This window comes from Octodon degus, unplaced genomic scaffold (assembly GCF_000260255.1).
Source record: "Octodon degus isolate 3935 unplaced genomic scaffold, OctDeg1.0 scaffold00073, whole genome shotgun sequence".
Classification (NCBI taxonomy): domain Eukaryota; kingdom Metazoa; phylum Chordata; class Mammalia; order Rodentia; family Octodontidae; genus Octodon; species Octodon degus.
This window is the reverse complement of record NW_004524649.1, coordinates 1,743,768-1,764,937: the sequence shown is the minus strand read 5'-3', so window position 1 is coordinate 1,764,937 and position 21,170 is coordinate 1,743,768. Positions and strand designations below refer to the sequence as shown.

The following is a 21,170-nucleotide window of genomic DNA, read 5'->3' as shown; positions in this document are numbered from 1 at the left end:
ACCCGCTGTCCTCACGCTTCGGTTCCCCCCGGCGAAGGCCGTAACTAACCCCAGCCAGAGAATGAGAAGCCAAACAAAGAAAACCTAGAAAATAAGGAGTAAGTGCTGGGAAAACCCCGAAAGTGATTTTTCAGTTTCCCAACTCAGTCATCAAAATGATGACATTTTGAATCCCACACGAGAAGCCGGAAATAGATCGTGGGGGACAATAATAAGGTTAGGACCAAGCGTGATTTGGTAAAGCACAGAAGTTTCAGCGCGAACAGACTCTGAGAAGGCGGCTGGCGGGGAAAAAAAAAAAAAAAAAAAGCGGTGAGAAGCGGGGCCGGAGCCATGGCTTTCCCCGAGCCAAAGCCGCGGGCACCCGAGCTGCCGAAGAAGCTGCTGAAGACGCTGGACTGCGGTCAAGGAGCGGTGCGAGCCGTGCGATTTAATGGTGAGCGCCCGCCTCTTCATCCTGGGCCCACCCCGTCCCGAGGCCGGCGGTCCGGTAACCCCCAGTAACCCGCCCGCTGTCCCCCAGTGGACGGCAACTACTGCCTGACGTGCGGCAGCGACAAGACGCTGAAGCTGTGGAACCCGCTGCGGGGGACGCTGCTCCGCACTTACAGCGGCCACGGCTACGAAGTTCTGGACGCAGCCGGGTGAGCCGGGGACTGGGCCGGGCACGCGGGAGCCGGGATCGCAGGCCGACGTTGACCTTCGGCCCCCTCTCCGCCCTCCAGCTCCTTTGACAACAGCAGTCTCTGCTCTGGAGGTGGGGACAAGGCGGTGGTACTGTGGGATGTGGCCTCCGGGCAGGTCGTGCGCAAGTTCCGGGGCCACGCTGGGGTAAGTTTGGGCCAGAGCATCTCACTGTGATTCGCGTTGTGGGGATCCGTGGGAGGACACTGGTGGCGCAGGGAACGTCCACTGACACTCCTTCGCTGCCCTTTGGAGTGGACAGGCTGCAGCCCAGCCCTGTCCTTGAAGTCCCCCTCAGAATCTGTGTGCACCCCACCCAACCAATTGTCCTTTCTTTAATCGGCACTGGGAATCCTGACTGTATCTCAATCCCCCGAAAATCCAGCCACCTCTGAGTGACAATTCCTGTTTCTCAGAAAGTGAACACGGTGCAGTTTAATGAAGAAGCCACAGTTATCCTGTCCGGTGAGTCAGGGACCTGGGCAGGAGGCCTTAGTGTCCCAAACCTCACCTCACCTTCACACTGGCCACACAGGCTCTATTGATTCCAGCATCCGCTGCTGGGACTGCCGTTCTCGGAGGCCTGAGCCAGTGCAGACGTTGGATGAAGCCAGAGATGGGGTGTCCAGCGTGAAAGTGTCTGACCACGAGGTTCTTTCAGGGTGAGTGGATCCCAGACCTTGTCCCTAGCGATTGGATACTGCAGCTATCCCTTTATTTAGGTTAAAAATCTTTCTAGGCTTAAGGTGTAGCCAAATAGTACAGCACTTACCTAGCAGGCACACAGCCCTGTGTTCTGTCCTCAGCACTACTCAAAAGACAACATGCCTGTAATCCAGTGCTGGAGGGGGCCAAGGCAGGACGATTGCAACTTCAAGTCCAACCTGGACAACATAGGCAGATCCTGTCACAAAATAAAGGGCTGGAAACAGACTCAGTGCAAAGGCCCTGGGTTGAACTCCCAGTATCACCCTCACCCCTAAAACAAGAGCTAGTCCTTGTTGTTATTACAAGGAATCGAACTCTGAGCCCTGCACTTGCAAAGCCACGTAGATGCCTGTGCTGCTGAGCTATCTCCCTGGCACAAGAGCTAGTCTTACCTTTATGCCCAAGGCTCTGCAGTCTGGTGCCTGCTGGCTTTCAGGTGTTAACTCATTCTTGGGCCTCATTTCTATTAAATATGCCAAGCATGCTCCCACCTCAGGTCATTTGCTCTTCCTCTGCCAGGACTGCCTCTGTACTATGTCAAAAGTGTTTTAAATGGGCACATCGTACTAACTACTCTTCTAGATGATAGGCATATGGCAGGGAATAAAATGAATAGGCAGAAATCTCTGCTTTTGTAGGGTTGTTCTAGTTCACACTTAGAATAGCCCCATACTTTACTAAAGCACAAAATGATGCCATCCTCACTTGAAGAACTTAGACTGCCCAACTTTTATACCTATTTCTTTCAAAATATGCACAAATACTTTGTGTGTGTGTGTGTGGTACCAGGATCAAACTCAGGACCTTGTGTTTGCAAGCAAGCACTTATTCTACTGAGCAATCTCCCCGGCCTCAAATACTATTTGAAAAAAAAAAAAAAAAAAATTGGCACACACCTGTAATCCCAGTACTGGGGAGACTGAGGCAGGAAGATCACCATACATCCAAGGCCATCCTAAGTTCCATAATGAGTTCAAAGCCAGCCTGAACTATATAGTGAGATTCTGTCTCAAAAAGCAGTAAGTTTCTTGCACTATTGAGGATGAACCCAGGGCTGCATACACACTAGGGTATGCCCCACTGAGCTTCATCCACATCCCTTTTGTTTTGAGCCAGGTTCTATGTTGCCCAGGATGATGTCAAATTTCAAATCTTCCTGCCTCAGCATCCCTAGTAGCTAGGATTACTGGCATGCTCACTTAAAGATCTTTTTGTCAGGCTTGTGAGATGGCTCAGTGGTCTAAAGCACCTACTTAGAACAAGCTAAGCAAAGCACAGGGACGGCGGTTCAATCCCCCAGCACCACATGCCAGCCAGCCCCGCCCCCTGGTGGGCTGAGCAGGCCACACACACACACACACATATAAATAATTTTTTTTTTAAATAAAATAAATAAAAAAGATCTTTTTGTCCCCCAGTACTGAGGACTGAATCCAGGACCTTGACACTGAGCTGCATGCATGCTGTATTTTGTTTTGTGAGACAATCTATGTAGTTCAGCCTGGCTTTGAACTATGCAGTGCAAGCTGGCCTCATGCACACCTCCCGCCTCAGCTAGGTGCTAGGGTTATAGGCATGCGCTACCACACCCAGTTCCCAGCCCTTTTAAAGTGTTTGTTGGCTGTTTGGGACACAGCCAGGAACCACCCAGCCCCGTTTCCTACCCCCCTAGGAACTGCTCTCTAGCAAGGTAGATAATCACCAAAGAAATAAATGCTAGAGCTGGGCACCGTTAACGTATACATGGGAAAAGGAGGACTCCCAGGGCTTGCAGGGGGCTGAGAATCTTAGAAAAGGAGGGACAAAAGATAGCCCTTTGGGCCTGAGTTTCAAAGTCAGCACCTCCCACTCCTGCCTGGGAAGAGCAGGGCCCTTCCAGTAAGAACACAGGCCATAGGTGCTGAAGCTGGACCTGTCCTCCCTGCAGCTCTGTGGACGGCCGTGTGAGACGCTATGACCTGAGGATGGGCCAGCTCTTCTCAGACTACGTGGGCAGTGAGTGGCTGGATGTAGGTCAGGTTGATGGTGGGGTGTCCAGTACTCCAGCGTCACCACCTACTGACCTCCTACCCTAGGCCCTATCACCTGCACGTGCTTCAGCCATGATGGCCAATGCACCCTTGTGTCCAGCCTGGATTCCACGCTGCGGCTTCTTGACAAGGACACTGGAGAGCTACTGGGCGAGTGAGTCCCCATGGTGGGCCTTTGTCTCCTCCCTTCCCTGCCACCCCACCTAGGGCCAGGCCTTGATGCAGGCCCCCTTCCCCCCCCACCCCCAGGTACACAGGCCACAAGAACCAGGAGTACAAGCTGGACTGCAGCCTCAGTGCACGTGACACACATGTGGTCAGCTGCTCTGAAGATGGGAAGGTGTTCTTCTGGGACCTGGTGGAGGTAAGCTGGCTGAGCCCTGCCACCCCTTGGTCAGAAAAGGGGGAGCAGAAGCAAAGTAGGAAAGATATCTGGGTGAAGGGTGCTAAAGTCCAGGGTGCATGACAGACTTCGGAAGGTGACAGCAGGATCGGAGTTAGACAAGGACTCAAGTACCAGGCTGAGCCCTGGGACCTGCAGATGAGGGCAGCTGAGGCTGATCATGAAGCCTGAGCTTCCTATGGGTCCCCGTGTGGTTTTAAGCCCCAAGCCCTGTCCATGACATGTTCCAGCCTAGTGTAGGGATCATGGAATTAAGTCCTCTAAAAGGAAGACTATGGGGAGCGTGGAGTCTTGGAGCACCAGCTCCTGCTCTGGGAACTGAGTCAGTGGGGATGTTCTGCCTGCTCCCTTTGGGCCCCTGGCCAAGAAGTTGCCTTGAAAGGAGGATACACAAAGGGACAGTTACAAGGTGCAAAGAGGAACCACAGATTGCTTGAGAAACTCCATAACTGGTCACGAGGAGAGTGAAAGTCACCTGGGCTGCTGTGGGCCTGCTGGAGTCCATCAGTGGCAGGGAGTCCACAAGCAGGTCCCAAGGAGAGAACTGCAGAGCTCCATACACCACCCAGAGCATCTGCTGACGAATGACAGGGTCAAGAGAGCAGCCCCAACACCCGAGGACGGCACTGCTCAGCAGCTCCCTTAGGGCAGAAGCAGCTACAGGGCCTAGGAGACCAGCAGAGCCAGTGGCTAAAGGTTGGGAGAGAAACAAGAGCGCCTCAGCCAGGGCTCACAGAAGGGACAGCCAAGCCACTAAGCACTGCCCTGTGCCTGCTCCACAGGGTTCCCTAGCACTGACCCTGCCCGTGGGCCGAAGTGTGGTGCAGTCATTGGCCTTCCACCCCAGTGAGCCCTGTCTACTCACCGCCATGGGGGGCAGCGTGCAGTGCTGGCGCGAGGAGGCCTATGAGGCTGAGGGGGCAGCAGGCTGAAGCCATGGACCCCCACCAGGCCAGAGAACCAAGAGCAACTGCAAGGACCCAGGACTACAGAGAGACATTTATTCCACAGACACTGCTAACGGAGGAGGATCACAGTAGTATCCTGATAAATAGAGGAGGGGAAGGCCTACGAGCTGTGTCTATTCAGTCCTCATTCTTCTCAAATGTGAACGCGTCTGCTTTCTGGGCGAAGGTTTCAGCCACCAACAGGGGGAAGACCAGGGATGCATCAGCATAGACCTATAAGGGGACCTGGGTAAGCCCCATGACCCACAGCCAGGAGCCCCTTCAGCCCACCCAGCCAGCCTCACCTTAACTGGCTGTGCATCCATTCGGATCTTGCCCCAGGAGACAGCCTCATCTGGCCGGGCACCTGAATCAGAACCATCGAACTCCTGGGCTGTGTTGATGTAGACAGCATAGTCGGCCCCATTACGCTACAGAGGAGGACAGAGCAGGCCAGTCAGCTGGTCACGGGGCAGGGGTTCTATGTGGAGGTACACACCTGTAATCCCAGCACTCAGGAGCCTAACACAGGAGGATCCTAAATTCAGAGCCATGCTGAGCTGCATAACAATTTGTTTGTTTTTTTTTTTTTTTTGGCGGAACCGGGGATTGAACTCAGATCCCTGTGTTTGCCAGTCAAGTGCTTAGCCTACTGAGCCATCTCCCCGGCCCCTTGTTTGTTTTTTTTTAATTTTTTTTTTTTTAAATGTTTATCATCATTCAAGTTTATTTATTTATTTATTTTTTATTGTGTGTGTGTGGCCAGCTCAGCCATTGGGGGCAGGGCTGGCTGGCATGTGGTGCTGGGGGATCGAACCGCGGTCCCTGTTCTTTGCTAAGCTTGTTCTAAGTAGGTGCTTCAGACCACTGAGCCATCTCACCAGCCCCTGCATAACAATTTGAAGGTCAGCCTCAGCTGCACAGTGAAACAGGGAAGCCACAAGTGTTCAACCACTGAGCTACATCCCCCAGCTTTTTTCTTTTGAGACAAAGTTGCCCAGATTGGCTGATCCAGAATTTGTAATCCTGCTTCACCCTACCCTATCGGGAATTTTTTTTTTTTTTTTTTTTTTTTTTTTGGTGGAACCAGGGATTGAACTCAGGCCCTTGCGCTCGCCAGGGAAGCAATTATTCCACTGAGCTATATCCCTGGCCCCCTCTAACAGAATTAAAAGTATGCGCCAGTGCTGAGTGTGGTGGCAGCGCACACCTGTAATCCCAGTACTTGGGAGGCAGAGGCAGAATAGCTGTGAGTTCCAGGCTAGCCTGAGCTACATAGTGAAAACTTGTCTCAAAAGACAGAAGTATGGGCCACTATGCCTAGTCAGCACTCTTCTCATCCCATCTAGTCTTTCCTTTGAGTTAGGGTTTTACTGTCTTGCCTACCTCTGCTGGCCCTGAACTCCTAGGTTCAACACCACTTCCCTCAGCCTCTGAAGGGGCTGGGATGACACGTGTGCAACACCTGACCTTATTTTTCTCCTTAGCAATTCCCTGCCACCTGTCAAGTGTGTCAACTGTGTGTTGTCTCCCCCATGAGAACCTCAGTCCAAGGAGGATCAGGATCCCGGCCTGTTTGGTCCAGTCACAGGTCTGCGAAGTGCCAACCCATGGGGGCCATGTCACTCACCATGAGGTTGGCATTGGCAATGTGGTGCTTGACCACACCACCACCTAGGATGATCATCCCCGAGCGCTTGGCGTAGATGGCCTGCATGTTGATGAGCCGCAGGTCTGGGGAAGAGGACTGTGGTCAGGCCTGGGGCTCGGTGGCCTCCCTCTATCGCTCTTCCTCCCGGGACTCCACACCTTACCTTCAATGATGTCCAGCACAAGGCCTGGGTTCTTGTAAGAATGGAAGAACATCATGTCGCCCAGCGAGCCATCTGTGAGCGCAGGGCTCAGCACTGGTATGTGGTTCTGAGGAGGGCAGGGCCAGTCAGCAACTGTGACACAGCCCACTGTCCCCATCCCAGCTGCATTCCTTCCTCCCAGCTGGTAGGGGTTAATGTTTCTGCCACGACTGTACTATAAAAATAACCCTCAAGGGGCCGGGGAGATGGCTCAGTGGAATAAGCACTTCCCTGGCAAATGCAAGGTCCTGAGTTCAATCCCCGGTTCCACCAAAAAAATAATAATAACCCTCAAAACAGATGAGGCCATGGATTTAAGAAACCTGCACATAATCCTGAGAGGATACTGATACTCTCCTAACAGTGGCTCTTGCTATTTCTGAAATGTGGGGGCTTCATAGCATCTGGGGGGCATGGTATCCTGAGCCAGGCTCCAGGGGAGTTGATAAATGGTACCCCCAAATGTACTCAGTCCCTAGTGTAGTCAGGATATTGGTATACACACACCCGTGTATAGCTTTGTGACTGCAGACGAGCCACCTAACCTCTCAGTGTTTGAGGCTCCTCACCTAAAAACAGGGATGCTGATTTGCAAGGTGACTGCGAAGAGGAAATCAGTTTGCACACCCCAGTCTAGGAACATTGGCCCCACCCAGCTCCTTACCTTTTGGGCCCAATAATACACAGATTCTGGGTTATTTATCTCTTTGCCGAGGCGGGCAATCATCCTGGAAGGCGTCCACTTCACACCCTAGAAGGGTGGGGACAGCAGCATTAACTCACAATTACCTGGACCCACACACACACTAGACAGATCCCCCCATCCCCAGGCACTTGCTCTAGCCCAACCTCTGTCTTCTGTTCCAGCACCATCTGGTCCAGAATGGGCATCAACCAGTCCTCAAACTTGCAGTAATTATCATTAGGCACCAACAGGTTCCCGATCCTTGACAAAGGCATACAGCATCAGTCTCTGGATTCCTGGGGCCAAATCCCTGCCCACCCCTCTCAGGGTCCCACCTGTTGATACCGTTCTCCCGCAGCTCCTTCCCCCTAAGGCTGAATTCACCCAGGTATGTGGGCGCCAGGCACTTGATGAGGTCCTCCTCCACACCTCCAGCCGTGGTCACCAAGATGTCCACCTGCAATCACAAACCAAGGACCTTGGCCCTCACGTGAAGCAACACTCCCAACATGAACACTCCTCCCTCTGAGGAAAGCTGTCTTAAAACAGACACATATCGTCTCACTTAAGTGCTCAACAATTTAATGCTCATTGACCCCAAAGCCAGCAGCCACCACCCCACCAGGTCCGCACCATGTTGTGCTGCACAAGGTAGCGAATGGTCTCGCGGATGCCTGAACTGATGAGGTTGGATGTGTAGCCCAGGAAGATGGTGCAGCCAGTGAGCGGGCGGTGGCTCTGGGTGAGGTCTGTGTGGTGGTCTTCATCCTGAGCCAGTGGCTCCAATTTCTTCTCGATCTGCAGTAAGGGTCGGGCCAAGTCAGGCTCTGGCCTCAAATCCCTGCCCAAGGGTCCCAGGTGTGTTCCACAGTCAGACTCCAACCAGGGATGTCTCCTGTGCGGACTCTGCCAGTCCCTTCCGCGTCCCACAGCATCTCCCTTTCAGGTCCAGTCCCCTTTCCGCTGGGAAAAACAGACCTGGCAAAGGGCCAAGGTGATTCGCGCTTCTCCTCCAATTCCCTCCCCTAACCACACGGTCTTACCCAGGCTCTGCCCATTCCTGAATGCTTTAAATTTCCCAGAATCTGACCCTACTTAGGCAAAGGATGCACTGAAACCCCCGCCTAGGGCAGGCCCCACGGGGCGGGGAAGCCCCGGCCCGTAAGGCATTCTTGAGCTCAGCTCCGCCCAGCGCGCCCTCGCCTCACCATCGCGTTGACTTGCTGCACCGCGCGCCCGAAGTTGGTGGCCTGGAAGCCGGTGGTGCCGAAGGCCTGCAGAAGCGCGCGGTAATCCACGCCACGGCTGAAGTCGTAGCCCCGGACCTGAGCGCTCTCGGGTGGCAACGCTGAGCTGTGTTTTAGCACGGCAGCCAGCGCTGCCGCGGGCGCTTCCCCTTTTGAGGAGCCCTCCATGGGCTTGCGGGCGTCCTCTCAAGGAAGCTCCCCAAACCAAGCACTCGTAGTCATCCAATAGCGCTAAGCCCTAACACGCGCCTCTGCAAAAGCACAGGAAGCAGCGCCCCGGAAAAAGCTTAGGAGAAACAAACGGAAGTTGCTCGTCACGTGGCCATCCTAGCCCTTACCTTCCGAGGGCAGCCATCCTTGTACATGTATTCCGTACTACGGAAGGGCTGAGGAGCCAATATTTTTTAGGCGCTGTTCTCCGCGTGAATCTCGGAAGATTCATTCCGGTTGCAACCTGTTGAAGACGCGGAGCTCCCGGTAGCCCTTGTCTATTCCTATCACCTAGGACCGACAGAAGAGCTTTCAAATCGTCAGGATTTAGGTCACCAGGCAACCAGACAATTTCAGCCTCTCTGAAACTGACTTGTTCATGAGACAGTGATTTTTTTTTCCTTATTGTCGTTTTCTTGTTTTCCGAGACAGAATCTCACTGTGTATGTAGTCCAGGCTGACCCCAAACTCCCATGATCTTTCTTCTTCAGCCTCCCAGTACTGGGATACTAGGCGTGCACCACCATGCCCTGCTTGGGGGGGGGGGTGTTCTGTTCCTCCTCTATCTCCAGTCTCCACGCCATACCTAACCTTCACACCCTCCTGTTGTACATCCTGCAGCAACTGAAGGTGTCACCTCCTCCAAGAAACCTTCACACGTCAGGAGCCTTCTCCAAGGTCTTGGGCTAACATTGCTTTCGCATCGCGTGCATCCTCCCAACAGTGTGCCGGGTCCAGAGGGGACACCTTGCCTCACGTAATCTACAGCCCGTGTAGTCAGTGCTACTCGCAAGGTTTCAGCCAGACAATGAGGATTCAACAATGAGCAAGACCAGGATGTGCACCGTGGAAGCTGTGCACCTGGCTGGGATAGAAAATTAGCAGTGGTGATAAATCACAAGTTTTTTAGAGGAGGGTGAGTGTAGAAGCTGGTAGTCTTACTTGGAGGGACAGGTGACCCAAGAACAATGCCAAGGAGGTGACATTTGAGCCAAGACAAGAAGAGAAACTGCGAAGATGGAGAGAGCATGCTTCCACAGTGGGAGAGGAAACAAAAGCAAAGGCCCTGGGGTAAGAACAGGACTGCTTTGTCAGAAGAACACAACTTCCTCCCTTGGCTCACATTTTTTACTACTATGCTCGAGACACATAATAAAAATATTCAGATCTTCCTCCCAGACATCACATAGATCTCAAAGTCACCCTGGCAATTCCCTGCCCAACTAACCCTGGTCCTTTTGTGCCTTTGCAAATGGCTGCACCCCTCCTCACCCATAAGACTAAATTCTAGAAAACTGCCTGGGGATGTAGGTCTGTGGTAGTGTTGCCTAGCATGAGCGAAATCCTGGGTTCTGCTTTCAATACAAAATAAGTAAATAGGGCCGGGGAGGTGGCTCAGTGAAATAAGTGCTTCCCTGGCAAGCTTAAGGGCCTGAGCTCAATCCCCGGTTCCACCAAAAAAAAAAAAAAAAAAAGTAAATAAATGTTAGGCTTAATGGCATCTTCCTGTAGTCCCTGTTAATCAGGAGGCTGAGGCAGGCTGAGGCAGGAGAATCACTTGAACCTAGGAATTCAGGGTCAGCCTGGGTAACACAGTGAGACCTCATCTCAAAAGATGATAATAATGGGCCGGCCACATAGCTCAGCGGACTAAAGCACCTGCTTAGGTTGGTGCAGCGACCAGGTTCAATCCCCTGCTTGCAGTGCTGGCCCCATCCCTGGGACAGGCTGAGAGGGTGACTGAGACTGGGTGTGGTGGTGCGCACTTGTAATCCCAGCGCTTGGCAGGATGAAAACAGAAGGATCACTACAAGTCAGATCTATGTAGTGAGACCTTGTAGACTTTGTACTAAATATATATTTTTTTTAAAAAGATGATAACAATCATAAAATTTTGAAAAATAAGAACAAGGAAATTGAAGGGCTTTTTGTTTTTGTGTGTGTTTTTGTTTTATGGGGTTTGTTTTTGTTTTTTTGTATTTTTGAGAGAAGGTCTCACTATATAGCTCAGGCTGGCCTAGAGCTCATTTTGTAGCCCAGGCTGGTCTTGAACTCACAGTGATCCTCCTGCTTCAGCCTCCTCATTGCTGGGATTACTATGTCACCACATTCAATCCTTAAACTCCTAATCCTCCTGCCTGAGCTTCTCTAGGGCTAGAATTATAGATATGTCCCACCACACCTGCCTGGGGCTGTTTGCCATGGTGGGGATCCAAAGCATGTGCTGCACTGATTAACAACACTCCCAGCCTGGAAGTCCTTCAATTTTGGATTCTTTTGATTTTATTTATTTTTTTTTTCTTTTTCTTTCTCCATTATTGTTGCTGAGAATCAAATTCAGGACTTCACACTTGCCAGGTAGGTGCTGTACCACTGAGCTATATGCCTGGCCCCCGGCCCTTGATTTTTGTCTCTGGTGTTTCAAGACACTGTCTCCCTATATAGCTCAAGCTAACCTTGAATTCACTATGTAGCCTGGGCTCCCTCAAGCTCCTGGTGATCCTCCTGCCTCAGCCTTTCAAATGCTGGAATTACAGGCGTGAGATCTCTCCTTCTGCATTACCTGCTAGCATATCTGCCAACTGTTGCCTGTAAACAGGACGCTGATCCATGGTCCCCAGTCAGGTTCCCTCCCCAACAACCCATCTCCCAGCTGAGACCACAGTATTTTTTTTTTTTTTTTTTTCAGAACCAGGGTTTGAATTCAGGCCCTTGCCCTCGCCAGGGAAGCACTTATCCTACTGAGCCATCTCCTTGGCCCCTAACAGCATTCTTTAAACATAAATCAGGGTGCACGGGTCTTGAGTAGCGCATGCGTGGTGTTGTGCGAGCAGTGGCACCTTGGACAACAAGGAGGAGACCTATCGTCTCTGGAAAATCCGCAAGACGATCGTGCAATTGTGCCATGACTGTGGCTACCTGTGACCCAAGATGAGTTGGATCAGACATTGGAGGATTTCAAAGCCCACTTTGGGGACAAGCCAAGTGAGGGGCGTCCACGATGCACTGATCTTACCATGCTGGTGGCCCACAATGATGACCCTATGGACCAGATGTTTGTCTTCTTCCCAGAGGAACCCAAGGTGGGCATCACGACCATCAAGGTGTACTGCCAGCGCATGCAGGAGACCATCACCCACGCACTCATCATGGTACAGCAGGGCATGACGCCCTCTGCCAAGCAGTCCCTGGTAGACATGGCACCCAAGTATGTCCTGGAGCAATTCCTGCAGCATGAGCTGCTGATCAACATCATGGAGCATTAGCCTGTCCCAGAGCACGTTGTCATGACCAAGGAGGAGGTCTCAGAGCTGCTGGCCAGATATAAGCTCTGGGAGAACCAGCTGCCCATATCCAAGCAGAGGACCCCGTGGCCCGCTACTTTGGGATAAAGCAAGGGCAGGTTGTGAAGATCATCCGGCCCAGTGAGACAGCAGGCAGGTACATCACCTACCGGCTGGTGCAGTAACTGTGGAGTAGCAGGTGAGACAGGTTGGACACACAGCTCCCGCTGCCTGAGGCTCCTGTGTCTTGGCCTCAGTTGGCTTCCGTCTCCTTGAAGGGCAAGGCTCACCTAACACGTCCTCCACACCTCCCTGTCCTGTTGGTCTGCCTGGCTCACATGGATGTCCCCTCTCTCTCTTGCCAGCCCCTGGAGACAGACAGATGGATGTATGGGCACAGTCTCAGTCACCTTCTAGGGAGACCTGAGCCCCAGCCTCCTTGCTGCTGCTGCAGTTCCTCTCTCTGGATGAGGATTTCATCAGCATCTGGCCAAGACTGCAGAAGGGGCGTGGTGCAGGATCGGAAGGCCCCTGGGCAGGCTGGCATGAGCCTTGGTCCTGGGGCGACTGCCAGGTGGGGGCCAGGACTGCTTCTCCCAGTGGTCCTAATGTGCTCCTGAGCATGCGGCTCATGGTCCCCTGTGTGGGCTGCCCGCGTGTGCCTGTAGGCTGTTCCCACCTGGCCTCTTCCACATAGACTGTCCTTGTGAGCACACTGTATCCACTAGGACCTGGGGTCACAGGTTGATCAAGCTCTCAGTTGCTATAGGATGTTGAATATTTTAAAAATTAAGGCTATTTTGAGTAAACAAACTTGTCTCAAATACCAAAAAAAATAAAAATAAATCAGACACATCAGGGCAAAAGCCCTCTAGAGATAGCTGTCCCCTCCCAGTAAGATCCCAGGACTAGCTGACATGGTAGTGCACAACTCTTAGATCAGGACTTGGGAGGCAAAAAGTTCAAGGCCAACCTGGGCTACATAGTGAAACCATCTGAAAATCAATCAATCAAATCAATCAATTCAATAAATAAACAGAACAGCAGCTCTGTGAGGCAGGATCGTTCCTTGTTTCACTGGTGTCTTTGGTTTTTGTTTCCTGCAGTGTTGGGCACACAGAAAGGCTGAGCCTGTGCTTAATGACACAGTGTCTGGCCACTGTATGTGAGGTCCTGGTTCACTCTCAGTCCCACAGATAAACAGTAAATATGCTTGGTATGGGCTGAGTTAGGTCCTATAGAATTCGTTGAAGCTCTGCCTCTCAGTACTTCATGAAGTGACTGTGTTTGGAGAGGGTCTTTAAAGAGAAAATAAAATGAGACTCATAGCTGGGCATGGTGGTATCTCCCTGTAATCCTAGCTACTCAGGGGAGTGAGCCATGGGGTTTGCAAATGTAAGAGTAGCCTGGACAATTTAAGAAGACCCTGTCTCAGAGGATCACTACAAGTCTGAGCTTCATAGCAAGACCCTGTGCCAGATAAACAAATGACAGATTTTTAAAAATTGACCCTGTCTCACCAACAGGATGGTGCATACCTATAATCCCAGCTATTCTAAAGGCCAAACAATTCCAAACTGCAGCCCAGCCTGGGCCACCTAGTGTTTAGCAAGACCTTGTCTCAGAAAACTAAGATTAAAAGGTGCATGCCAGTAATTCAGCTTAAGCTATACAGTGACTTCAGGGACACCTGAGCTATATACCAAGGCACTCTCCTCTCTCTCTCTCTCTCTCTCTCTCTCTCTCTCTCTCACACACACACACACACACACACACACACACACACACACACACACAAATGAATCAAAAGGACTGGAAGCATATCCAGATATGATGGCACATATCATGGTTACCACTCAGAAGACCAAGGCAGGTAGACTGCTGTGAGTTTGAGGCCAGCCCGGACTACACAATGAGCTCAAGACCAGCCTTGATTACACAGCAAGACCCTATCTTAAAAAAATTTTTTAAATGGGGGGGTGGGGAGATGGCTCAGTAGAATAAGCACTTCCCTGGCAAGCACAAGGGTCTGAGTTCAATCCCCGGTTCTGCCAGGAAAAAAAGGCCCTTTCTACTCAGAAGGCTGAGGTAGGGAAATTGAAAGTCTGAGCTTGCAACCTGGGTAATTTAGCAAGATTCTATTCCAAAGTAAAATAGTGGGGCTGGTGAGAGGGCTCAGTGGTCTAAAGCACCTACTTAGAACAAGCTAAGCTAAGCAAAGCACAGGGACCATGGTTCAATCCCCCAGCACCACATGCCAGCCAGCCCCACCCCCTGGTGGGCTGAGCTGGCCACACACACTAAATAAACAAATAAAATTAAAAACAAAAACAAAAACAAAGTAAAATAGTGGCCGGAGCATGGTGTCGTACACTTGTAACCCAACACTCAAAGAAGCTAAAGCAGGAAGATTGGGCTGGGGAGATAGCTCAGTGGAGTAAGTGCTTGTCTGGCAAGCATAAGGGCCTGAGTTCAATCCCTAGTACTGCAAAAAAAAAAAAAAAAAGCAGGAGGATCGCCAAGAGTTCAAAGGCCAGCCTGGGCTATATAGTGAATTTATTCCAGCTAGAACACACTACAAAGTTTGACCCTATCTCAAAAAACAAAAAGAAATTTAAAACTGAATAAAAGGTAGTAGGTATGTTTAATCCCCAGTGCCACAAAAAGGGGCCACAAAAAAGGATTAAGAGACTCTGTTTTTAACTGTTGCATTGGCTGCTTACGCTAAGAGCGCAACCAGGAAGGGTGCAGGGCAGTGAGCACAGATGCCCAGGGCTAGCTGGTGATCCTGAAGCAGGTGACCGAGGAGCAAGGGTGGGCATGGGCCCAGGTGGCACAAAAGTGAGAGCAGGGGCCACACTGAGCTTAATTTTCAGGCTGCTCTGATGGTACCTGAGACAAAAAGGCACCAGAGGGGGTGGGAAGCACTGGGATCGAGCCTGCATAGTTGGGATCAGGGGACACAGGCCAGGGTGGCATATGGCCAGGAGAGTAGAGAACAACTGGAGGGGGTGCGACTGAGGACAGAGAAGCCCTGCGGTCTAAGGCTCAAAGGAGAGGTGGGTGGAGGCAAAGAGCAAGGCACCATAGGCACCAGGCAGTGGATCAAGTCGTCAGAGAGCAACTCCAGGCAGTGTGGACAGCACAGACCAGAGTGCAGGGGACCAGAGCTGGGAGCCCTCTGTGTGCCGCTGCAGTGGCAAAGGCTGGTGGGGACAGTTAGCAGGGGACCTGGCAGTTCAGAGTAAGCTGCAGGCTCCCTCAGATGGCATGGGACCCAGGGGGTGCCCATGTGACACCAGACCAGTCTCTGGGTCTCCTGGGCCAGGGAGCCCCTCTTCCACGGCAGCTGCTGCTGCTGATGGTGACATTTCACTGGGTCCTGACTTCAAAGTCTCTGCAGGTGGGGAGGAGAGGGGTGGAGAGGCTGGGCTTTGCAGGCAACAGCCAGAGGGGTGGCCACTGCAGGAGGATCAGCATCAGCATCTGCAGGACTCTCCAGAGAGGTACCTGCACTGCCGGTCCAGGGCGACAAGGGAGGAGCATGGGGGCCCTCAGGTGGCCCAAGGATTGCTCACACTCTGCCCACCCTCCCTAGATGTCCAGCAAGGTGGCCATTGGCAGTGACATCGGCCAGGCCCGCCGGGCCGTAGAGCAGCTGCGGATGGAGGCAGGCATTGAGCGTGTGAAGGTGAGAGCAGATGGGGGTGCAGGGGTGGCAAGGTGGGCACCCCTGGATGAGGGGGAAGGGGACCCAGGCTCTAGCCAGGTGGCTTGGTTTGCAGGTGTCCAAGGCAGCCACCGACCTGCTGCAGTTCTGCACCGAGCAGGCCAAGAGTGACCCCTTCCTTGTAGGCATCCCGGCCGCCACCAACCCTTTCAAGGAGAAGAAGCCCTGCACCATCCTGTGACTCCACGCAGTGCCACCCCCAACCCCCAGCCAAGTGAGCCTCAATAAACAGTGATTGCTCCTCGGGGGTGCAGACTGGTGGAACTAAGATGGCGGCGCAGGGACTGTGGGCTTGTGGGGTTCAACCTTCCTCCTCACCCCCATCAGGGTCACACATACCCTGGAGCCCACAATGCCAGCCTCCCCTCTCTATATCTCACAGTGGCCTGGGCAGACGGCCACTGTCACCACCCTGAAAACACAGATCTGGAGCTCCAGTTACAATATGCACACACATGCACACATGTGCACACAGCCACTTGATCACGTCACACACATAGGCACCAACATAGACACAGGCACCCCGAGTTTTCAGCGCTACCCTCCCAGCTATGACTGTCGCATGTACGCACCCCAGGCCACCAGCTCCCACTCAGTCCCATGCCACAGTGTTCCACACAAAGTTTCCAGAGCCATGCACCTGCGCAGTCAATCAGGTTTATTCTCCTGAGCTCTCAACAGGGACATACAACCAAATGGGGCCCAGGGGTGGGGAGCAGGCCCCCAAGTGGGTCAGAACTGCAAAGTCACATCCCCAGGCACAGGGACCAACCAAGAAGTCCCACCCAGCCATGGCACTCTGTGGGTCCTCAGCCTGTGGGTCAGAGGCAGAGGCAGCACCAGTGGGGGCTCAGGTCCCCCAAGAGCAGAAGCCAAGGCTCAGCCTGCCTGTTGGCAGTGTAGAGCAGCATCCACATCCACATCTATATCCACATCCACATCCACGAGCTCAGGCCTGCAGCCTCCAGACTTCCAGGGACAAGCCTCCTGATGCAGCCACCACCACATTGCCCTCAGCACATATCTGGGTTATCAGGATAGAGGAGTCAGGGGCAGTACATGGGCTCTGGGGGCAGCGTAGGGTGCAGGCAAGGCCTTACCCCATTCAGCACATTGTGGTGGCTGCGAGTGCAGATGGTCCTGGGCGGGTCCGTGGGTACATGCACCTGTAGGGGAGCAATGGGCAGAGGTTGGGAGGCAGGCATCTCCTGACCAATGTCAGCAGGGGGGGAGGGGCGCAGTGGACGGCTGTCCTCACCCGGATGGTCTTGTCAGTGGATGTAGTGTACAAGGCTCCTAAAGAGTGTTTGATGCCTGTGATCTGAGATTTGTGGCCCACGTCAAAGGACTGTGGAAGGAGACATGGGGGACAGTCAGGGACAGTTCTACCACCATCACTCAGGGGCAGGAAGAGGGGGTAGGAAGGAGGCACAGGACCCTACAGACCCGGACAAGCTGGAAGCAACCATCACGGTTGGCAAAGACGTGCAGCAGACCCTGGTTGTCACCAGCCCAGAGCTGGGGCTCCTGGTAAGACATGCACAGCAGGTAGGAGTCCAGCTGCAAGAAGACAGAGGGGCTCAGATGGGCTAGGGACAGTAGCTGGGTCTCTCAGCCCTAGGGAGGTGGGGAGAAGGGAAGGGAGGCGCCTACCTGCATTCTCTGCAGGACACTGTTGGTGCGGCGGTCAAACACCACCAAGGTGTGGTCCTCACTGCCCGAGATGATGTGCTTGTCATCGGCCAGCAATGCCAGCACCGCGCTCGAGTGCAGCCGCCGGCTCTTTAGCAAGGCTGGGCCAGCTTGGCAGGTGATGTGGACCAGGGAGGGGGGACATCAGAGCCCCTCAGAGAATCCCAGGCCCTCTTGGGGGATCCCAGGTCACTGTGTGTCCCGGTGAGCCCCTCAGGTTGCTCAGCCCCCACCCTGCAGCTGATAGTCTCCCTAGCTCTCTCCCAGCTGGATCTAGGACCTCCAGGCCTTGGCTCCTTCCTGTCCTCTGCTAAGAAAGCTCGACTCCCATCCCAGGCCTGGCCGCAGCTCTGGGTAGGAAAGGGTACTCAGCGACCCTCATTCCACAAGAGGAAGAGGAACAAAACACAGAAAAAACTTGTGTGTAGGCAGTCTTTGTTGTAGATGTTTTGTTTTGTTTTATTTCAAGATACGATACTCCAGGGGCTGGTGAGATGGCTCAGTGGTCTAAAGCATCTACTTAGAACAAGCTAAGCTAAGCAAAACACAGGGACAGCAGTTCAATCCCCCAGCACCACATGCCAGCCAGCCCCGCCCCCTGGTGGGCTGAGCTGGCCACACACACACACAAAATAAATAAATAAATAAATATTTTAAAAAGATACAATACTCCAGGCTGCCCTTGAACTCACTTTGATCATCCTGCCACAGCCTTCCAAGTGCTAGACCACTACACCTGGCTTGTTCTAGATGATTTATGGAAACTAACTTATTTAATCTGTGGTTTTTCCCCCTGGTGCTGGGAATGGAACTGAGGCCTTGCATATGCTAGACCAGAGCTCTACCACTGAGTCATACCAGCTCCACCAATATGTTCAGTACCATTCCTGCCATTAACTCTGGGGCTGGGAGCTTTACAAGGATTTGGATCTAGCAATGGAAATGGCGCCCATGTTCTCCCTACATGCTGTACCATTGAGAGAGAAACACTGGCTCCAACTTGCCTAGGGTGACAGGGCTGGGGCCACCAGGGCCCACCAGGCCTCCTTTGTGCCCCTGTCCCACCTGCCTGTGTGGCTCTCAAGATAAGCACCTGGCCGGGGGACTTCATCAGCTTCTCAATATGACTCCAAAGCCCCAAACATCCCAGTGCTCCCCATCTGATCTCAGGACCCTCTGCCCACCTCTAGGGTCGTAGATGGTCACCTTCTTGTCATAGGTGCCAGCCACCAGGATGTCAGGCCGGTAGGAGAGGCACAGCACTGCCGCTTTGCTCCTGGGGACACACCCCCCACAATGTTGGGCCAGTAGCCAGGCAGGGCCCTGCCAGCCCTGCATCCCTGCTAGACCCCCTACCCTCGTACTTTAGCTCACCAAACTGCTGCCCATCAGCTGCCATGTCCCACAGCTTGACGGTACTGTCCCAGGAGCCAGAGCACACATGGTGATCCTGGGCTGCCAGCGACCACACCCAGCCCTGGAAGAAGGGACAGCAGTCACATCGGGCCCTCTCTTCCCCACTGCCTATGAGCACAAGGCTTGGTCCTTCCTGTTTATTGCAGGAAAAGCTCAGAGCAGTCACCAGATTCACCCGAAGCCACATAGCTTTCCCTCCCTAATGTCCACTGTGAAGTACACTGTTGTACAACACACAATTCACTTCACATTCCATCCCACAGGACCAAACGGGAAAGGCAACTGACCCAAGAACCCAGAGCCAGTAGAAACCTGGGTGAGAACAGGTTGTTGTGGGGGGGTGGCTCTGGAGCCTGGGGAATGTACCCCTCCCAAGTAACATCCTTCTGTTCTGCAGGAACTCAGCACAAGTGGTAGTCTGAGGCTGTGTGGAAATAGGATTAAGAATGCAGCCTCAGGGGCTGGAGAGATGGCTCAGTGGTCTAAAGCACCTACTTAGAACAAGCTTAGCTAAAGCACAGTGACTGCGGTTCAATCCCCCAGCACCACATGCCAGCCAGCCCCGCCCCCTGGTGGGCTGAGCTGGCCCCACACACAAACACAATAAATAAATGTAAAAAAAAAAAAATTATAAAAAAAATTAAAAAAAGAATGCAGCCTCAGCTGGATGTGACAGAATGGTACGGGGCTGTAATCCCAGCACTTGGGATGCTAAGGCAGGAGATTTCAAATTCAAGGCCAGCCTGGATTACACAAGACTCTGCCTCAAAACATAAAACAAACAACAACAAATTATTCCTCATCAACCCCTCTTCAAATATAAATGAGACTGAGCCACAGAGACTTAGTCTCTCGCTGAAGGTTACATGCACAGAGTGGAGATTTGAACCTAGGACTTAATCTGATGGCCGTGCACCTAGACCATCTTGATGACTGATGGAGGTGCCCCACTCATGTCACTTTTTTGCTTGCTTGTTTTGAGACAGGGTCTTGCTATGTAACCCAGGCTGACCTCAAACACCATCATGCCAGGCTCTCAGCCACTTCTGAAAGAGCTGAGGGTTTCTGGTCCCCAAAGGCAGCCTTCTTACTGCCTCCTAAAGGGCACCTCAAGGTACAGCTAGCTATTAAGCATCTACTGTATGTCAAAGCCTGCGATTAACACACCCATATTAACCCTCAGTTCATATTCACTCATTTTTATCCTCACTGCCCACTGGACAAAAATGGAAAGTGAGGCAAAGAAAAATCACATCTCACCCAAAACCACACAACAGTAGAGAGCCAGATGCAAATCTACAGTCTGGCACCAAAACCCAGGCTCTTGCTAGGAATGGTTGCACACTCCTATAATACCATCACTAGGAAGGCTGAAGCAGGAGGATCACTGTGAGTCTGAGGCCAGCCTAGGCTACACAGTGAGTTCCAGGCCAACTGGGCTACATGGCACAACCCTGTCTCAAAACAACAAAAGCCCAGGCTCTTGGCTAGAAGAACATACCCGCTCTTCTTGCCCACCCCCATAGCCCCTCACCTTGTGGGTGCTGCCCTTCTGGGTGCCCAAGGCCTTGATCAGAACCCGGCTAGGCTCTGCCCCAAGCTGCCGCAGGTCCCATAGGTTGACATTGCGATCTCGAGAGCCTGACAGACAGAGCGTCCCACCCTGGGAGGGCAGCAGAAGATGTTGTTGGGGCCTCCTTGGCACTCCTGTGCCTGGCCCCACACTGAGCCCACCTCACCTGAAGCAGCAGCACTGAGTCAATGGAAGCAAAGTGTCCATCAGCCAGGCAGAAGTACTCGGCCCGGCGCCCATCCTCAGCCCAGCGCGCCAGGTGCTGCTCCAACTCAATGCAGGCAGTCGGCCAGTCGAAGTCCTCCTCTGTGGGGCACCATGAGCAGGGTTCCTGGTGGGTACCAGCCTATAGGGAGCCCACCCTATTCCCAACTTGGACAGATCCTCAGCTGGACCTGGCATGATGGTGCACAGCTGTCATCCCAGCATTTGGGAGGCTGAGGCAGGAGGATCACTGAAAAGTTAAGGCCAGCATGGGCTACACAGTGAGTTGAACTGTATAGACCAGGGGCTGGAGATATGGCTCAGTGGAATAAACCCTTGGCAAGCGCAAGGGTCTGAGTTCAATCCCCGGTTCCGCAAAAAAAAAGAAGAGCAGATTTAAAAGGAGCTGGTGAGATGGCTCAGTGGTCTAAAGCACCTACTTAGAACAAGCTTAGCAAAGCACAGGGAGCACAGTTCAATCCCCCAGCACCACATGCCAGCCAG

At 52.8% G+C, this 21,170-nt stretch overlaps 4 protein-coding genes and 1 pseudogene across 7 annotated transcripts in view; 3 read left to right on the top strand and 2 right to left on the bottom strand.

Annotated features, from left to right (window-relative positions):
- The first annotated feature begins 27 nt into the window (after positions 1-27).
- Positions 28-4,909, top strand: Wdr83 (WD repeat domain 83). The gene is made up of 10 exons (XM_004635566.2): positions 28-98; positions 278-436; positions 524-644; positions 726-831; positions 1,101-1,149; positions 1,220-1,346; positions 3,320-3,387; positions 3,468-3,576; positions 3,672-3,786; positions 4,608-4,909. Exons 2-10 carry the CDS (start codon positions 334-336, stop codon positions 4,755-4,757), a joined length of 948 nt encoding a protein of 315 aa, XP_004635623.1. The 5' UTR covers positions 28-98; positions 278-333; the 3' UTR covers positions 4,758-4,909.
- Positions 4,813-8,846, bottom strand: Dhps (deoxyhypusine synthase). 2 transcript variants are annotated; one of them, XM_023720235.1, is made up of 9 exons: positions 8,519-8,846; positions 7,944-8,108; positions 7,646-7,767; positions 7,475-7,571; positions 7,290-7,376; positions 6,587-6,692; positions 6,403-6,506; positions 5,078-5,203; positions 4,813-4,949 (listed from the first exon to the last, which is right to left on the bottom strand). In XM_023720235.1, the coding sequence occupies exons 1-9, from the start codon at positions 8,723-8,725 to the stop codon at positions 4,911-4,913; spliced, it is 1,053 nt and encodes a 350-aa protein (XP_023576003.1). In that variant the 5' UTR covers positions 8,726-8,846; the 3' UTR covers positions 4,813-4,910. The 2 variants fall into 2 exon arrangements, with proteins under 2 accessions (XP_023576003.1, XP_004635620.1); XM_004635563.2 differs by having other exon boundaries at positions 4,813-5,006; positions 8,519-8,845.
- On the top strand, positions 6,592-15,962 carry Gng14 (G protein subunit gamma 14). 2 transcript variants are annotated; one of them, XM_012515674.1, is made up of 3 exons: positions 6,592-6,608; positions 15,676-15,742; positions 15,837-15,962. In XM_012515674.1, exons 1-3 carry the CDS (start codon positions 6,592-6,594, stop codon positions 15,960-15,962), a joined length of 210 nt encoding a protein of 69 aa, XP_012371128.1. The 2 variants fall into 2 exon arrangements, with proteins under 2 accessions (XP_012371128.1, XP_004635622.1); XM_004635565.1 differs by lacking the exon at positions 6,592-6,608 and having other exon boundaries at positions 15,650-15,742.
- Positions 9,736-12,432, top strand: LOC101585467 (annotated as a pseudogene).
- Positions 15,963-16,428: 466 nt separating the features above from the next.
- Fbxw9 (F-box and WD repeat domain containing 9) overlaps positions 16,429-21,170 on the bottom strand; it is a 6,993-nt gene continuing 2,251 nt past the window's right edge. The window contains exons 2-10 of one of the 2 annotated variants that reach the window (XM_004635562.2): positions 20,629-20,768; positions 20,424-20,552; positions 18,838-18,950; positions 18,658-18,749; positions 17,435-17,583; positions 17,228-17,341; positions 17,040-17,129; positions 16,882-16,947; positions 16,429-16,805 (exon numbers count right to left, since the gene is read on the bottom strand). In XM_004635562.2, the coding sequence (XP_004635619.1) occupies positions 16,731-16,805; positions 16,882-16,947; positions 17,040-17,129; positions 17,228-17,341; positions 17,435-17,583; positions 18,658-18,749; positions 18,838-18,950; positions 20,424-20,552; positions 20,629-20,768 (968 nt within the window). In that variant the 3' untranslated portion in view covers positions 16,429-16,730. The remainder of the gene's footprint in view (positions 16,806-16,881; positions 16,948-17,039; positions 17,130-17,227; positions 17,342-17,434; positions 17,584-18,657; positions 18,750-18,837; positions 18,951-20,423; positions 20,553-20,628; positions 20,769-21,170) is intronic. The other variant, XM_023720234.1, reaches the window with a different exon arrangement.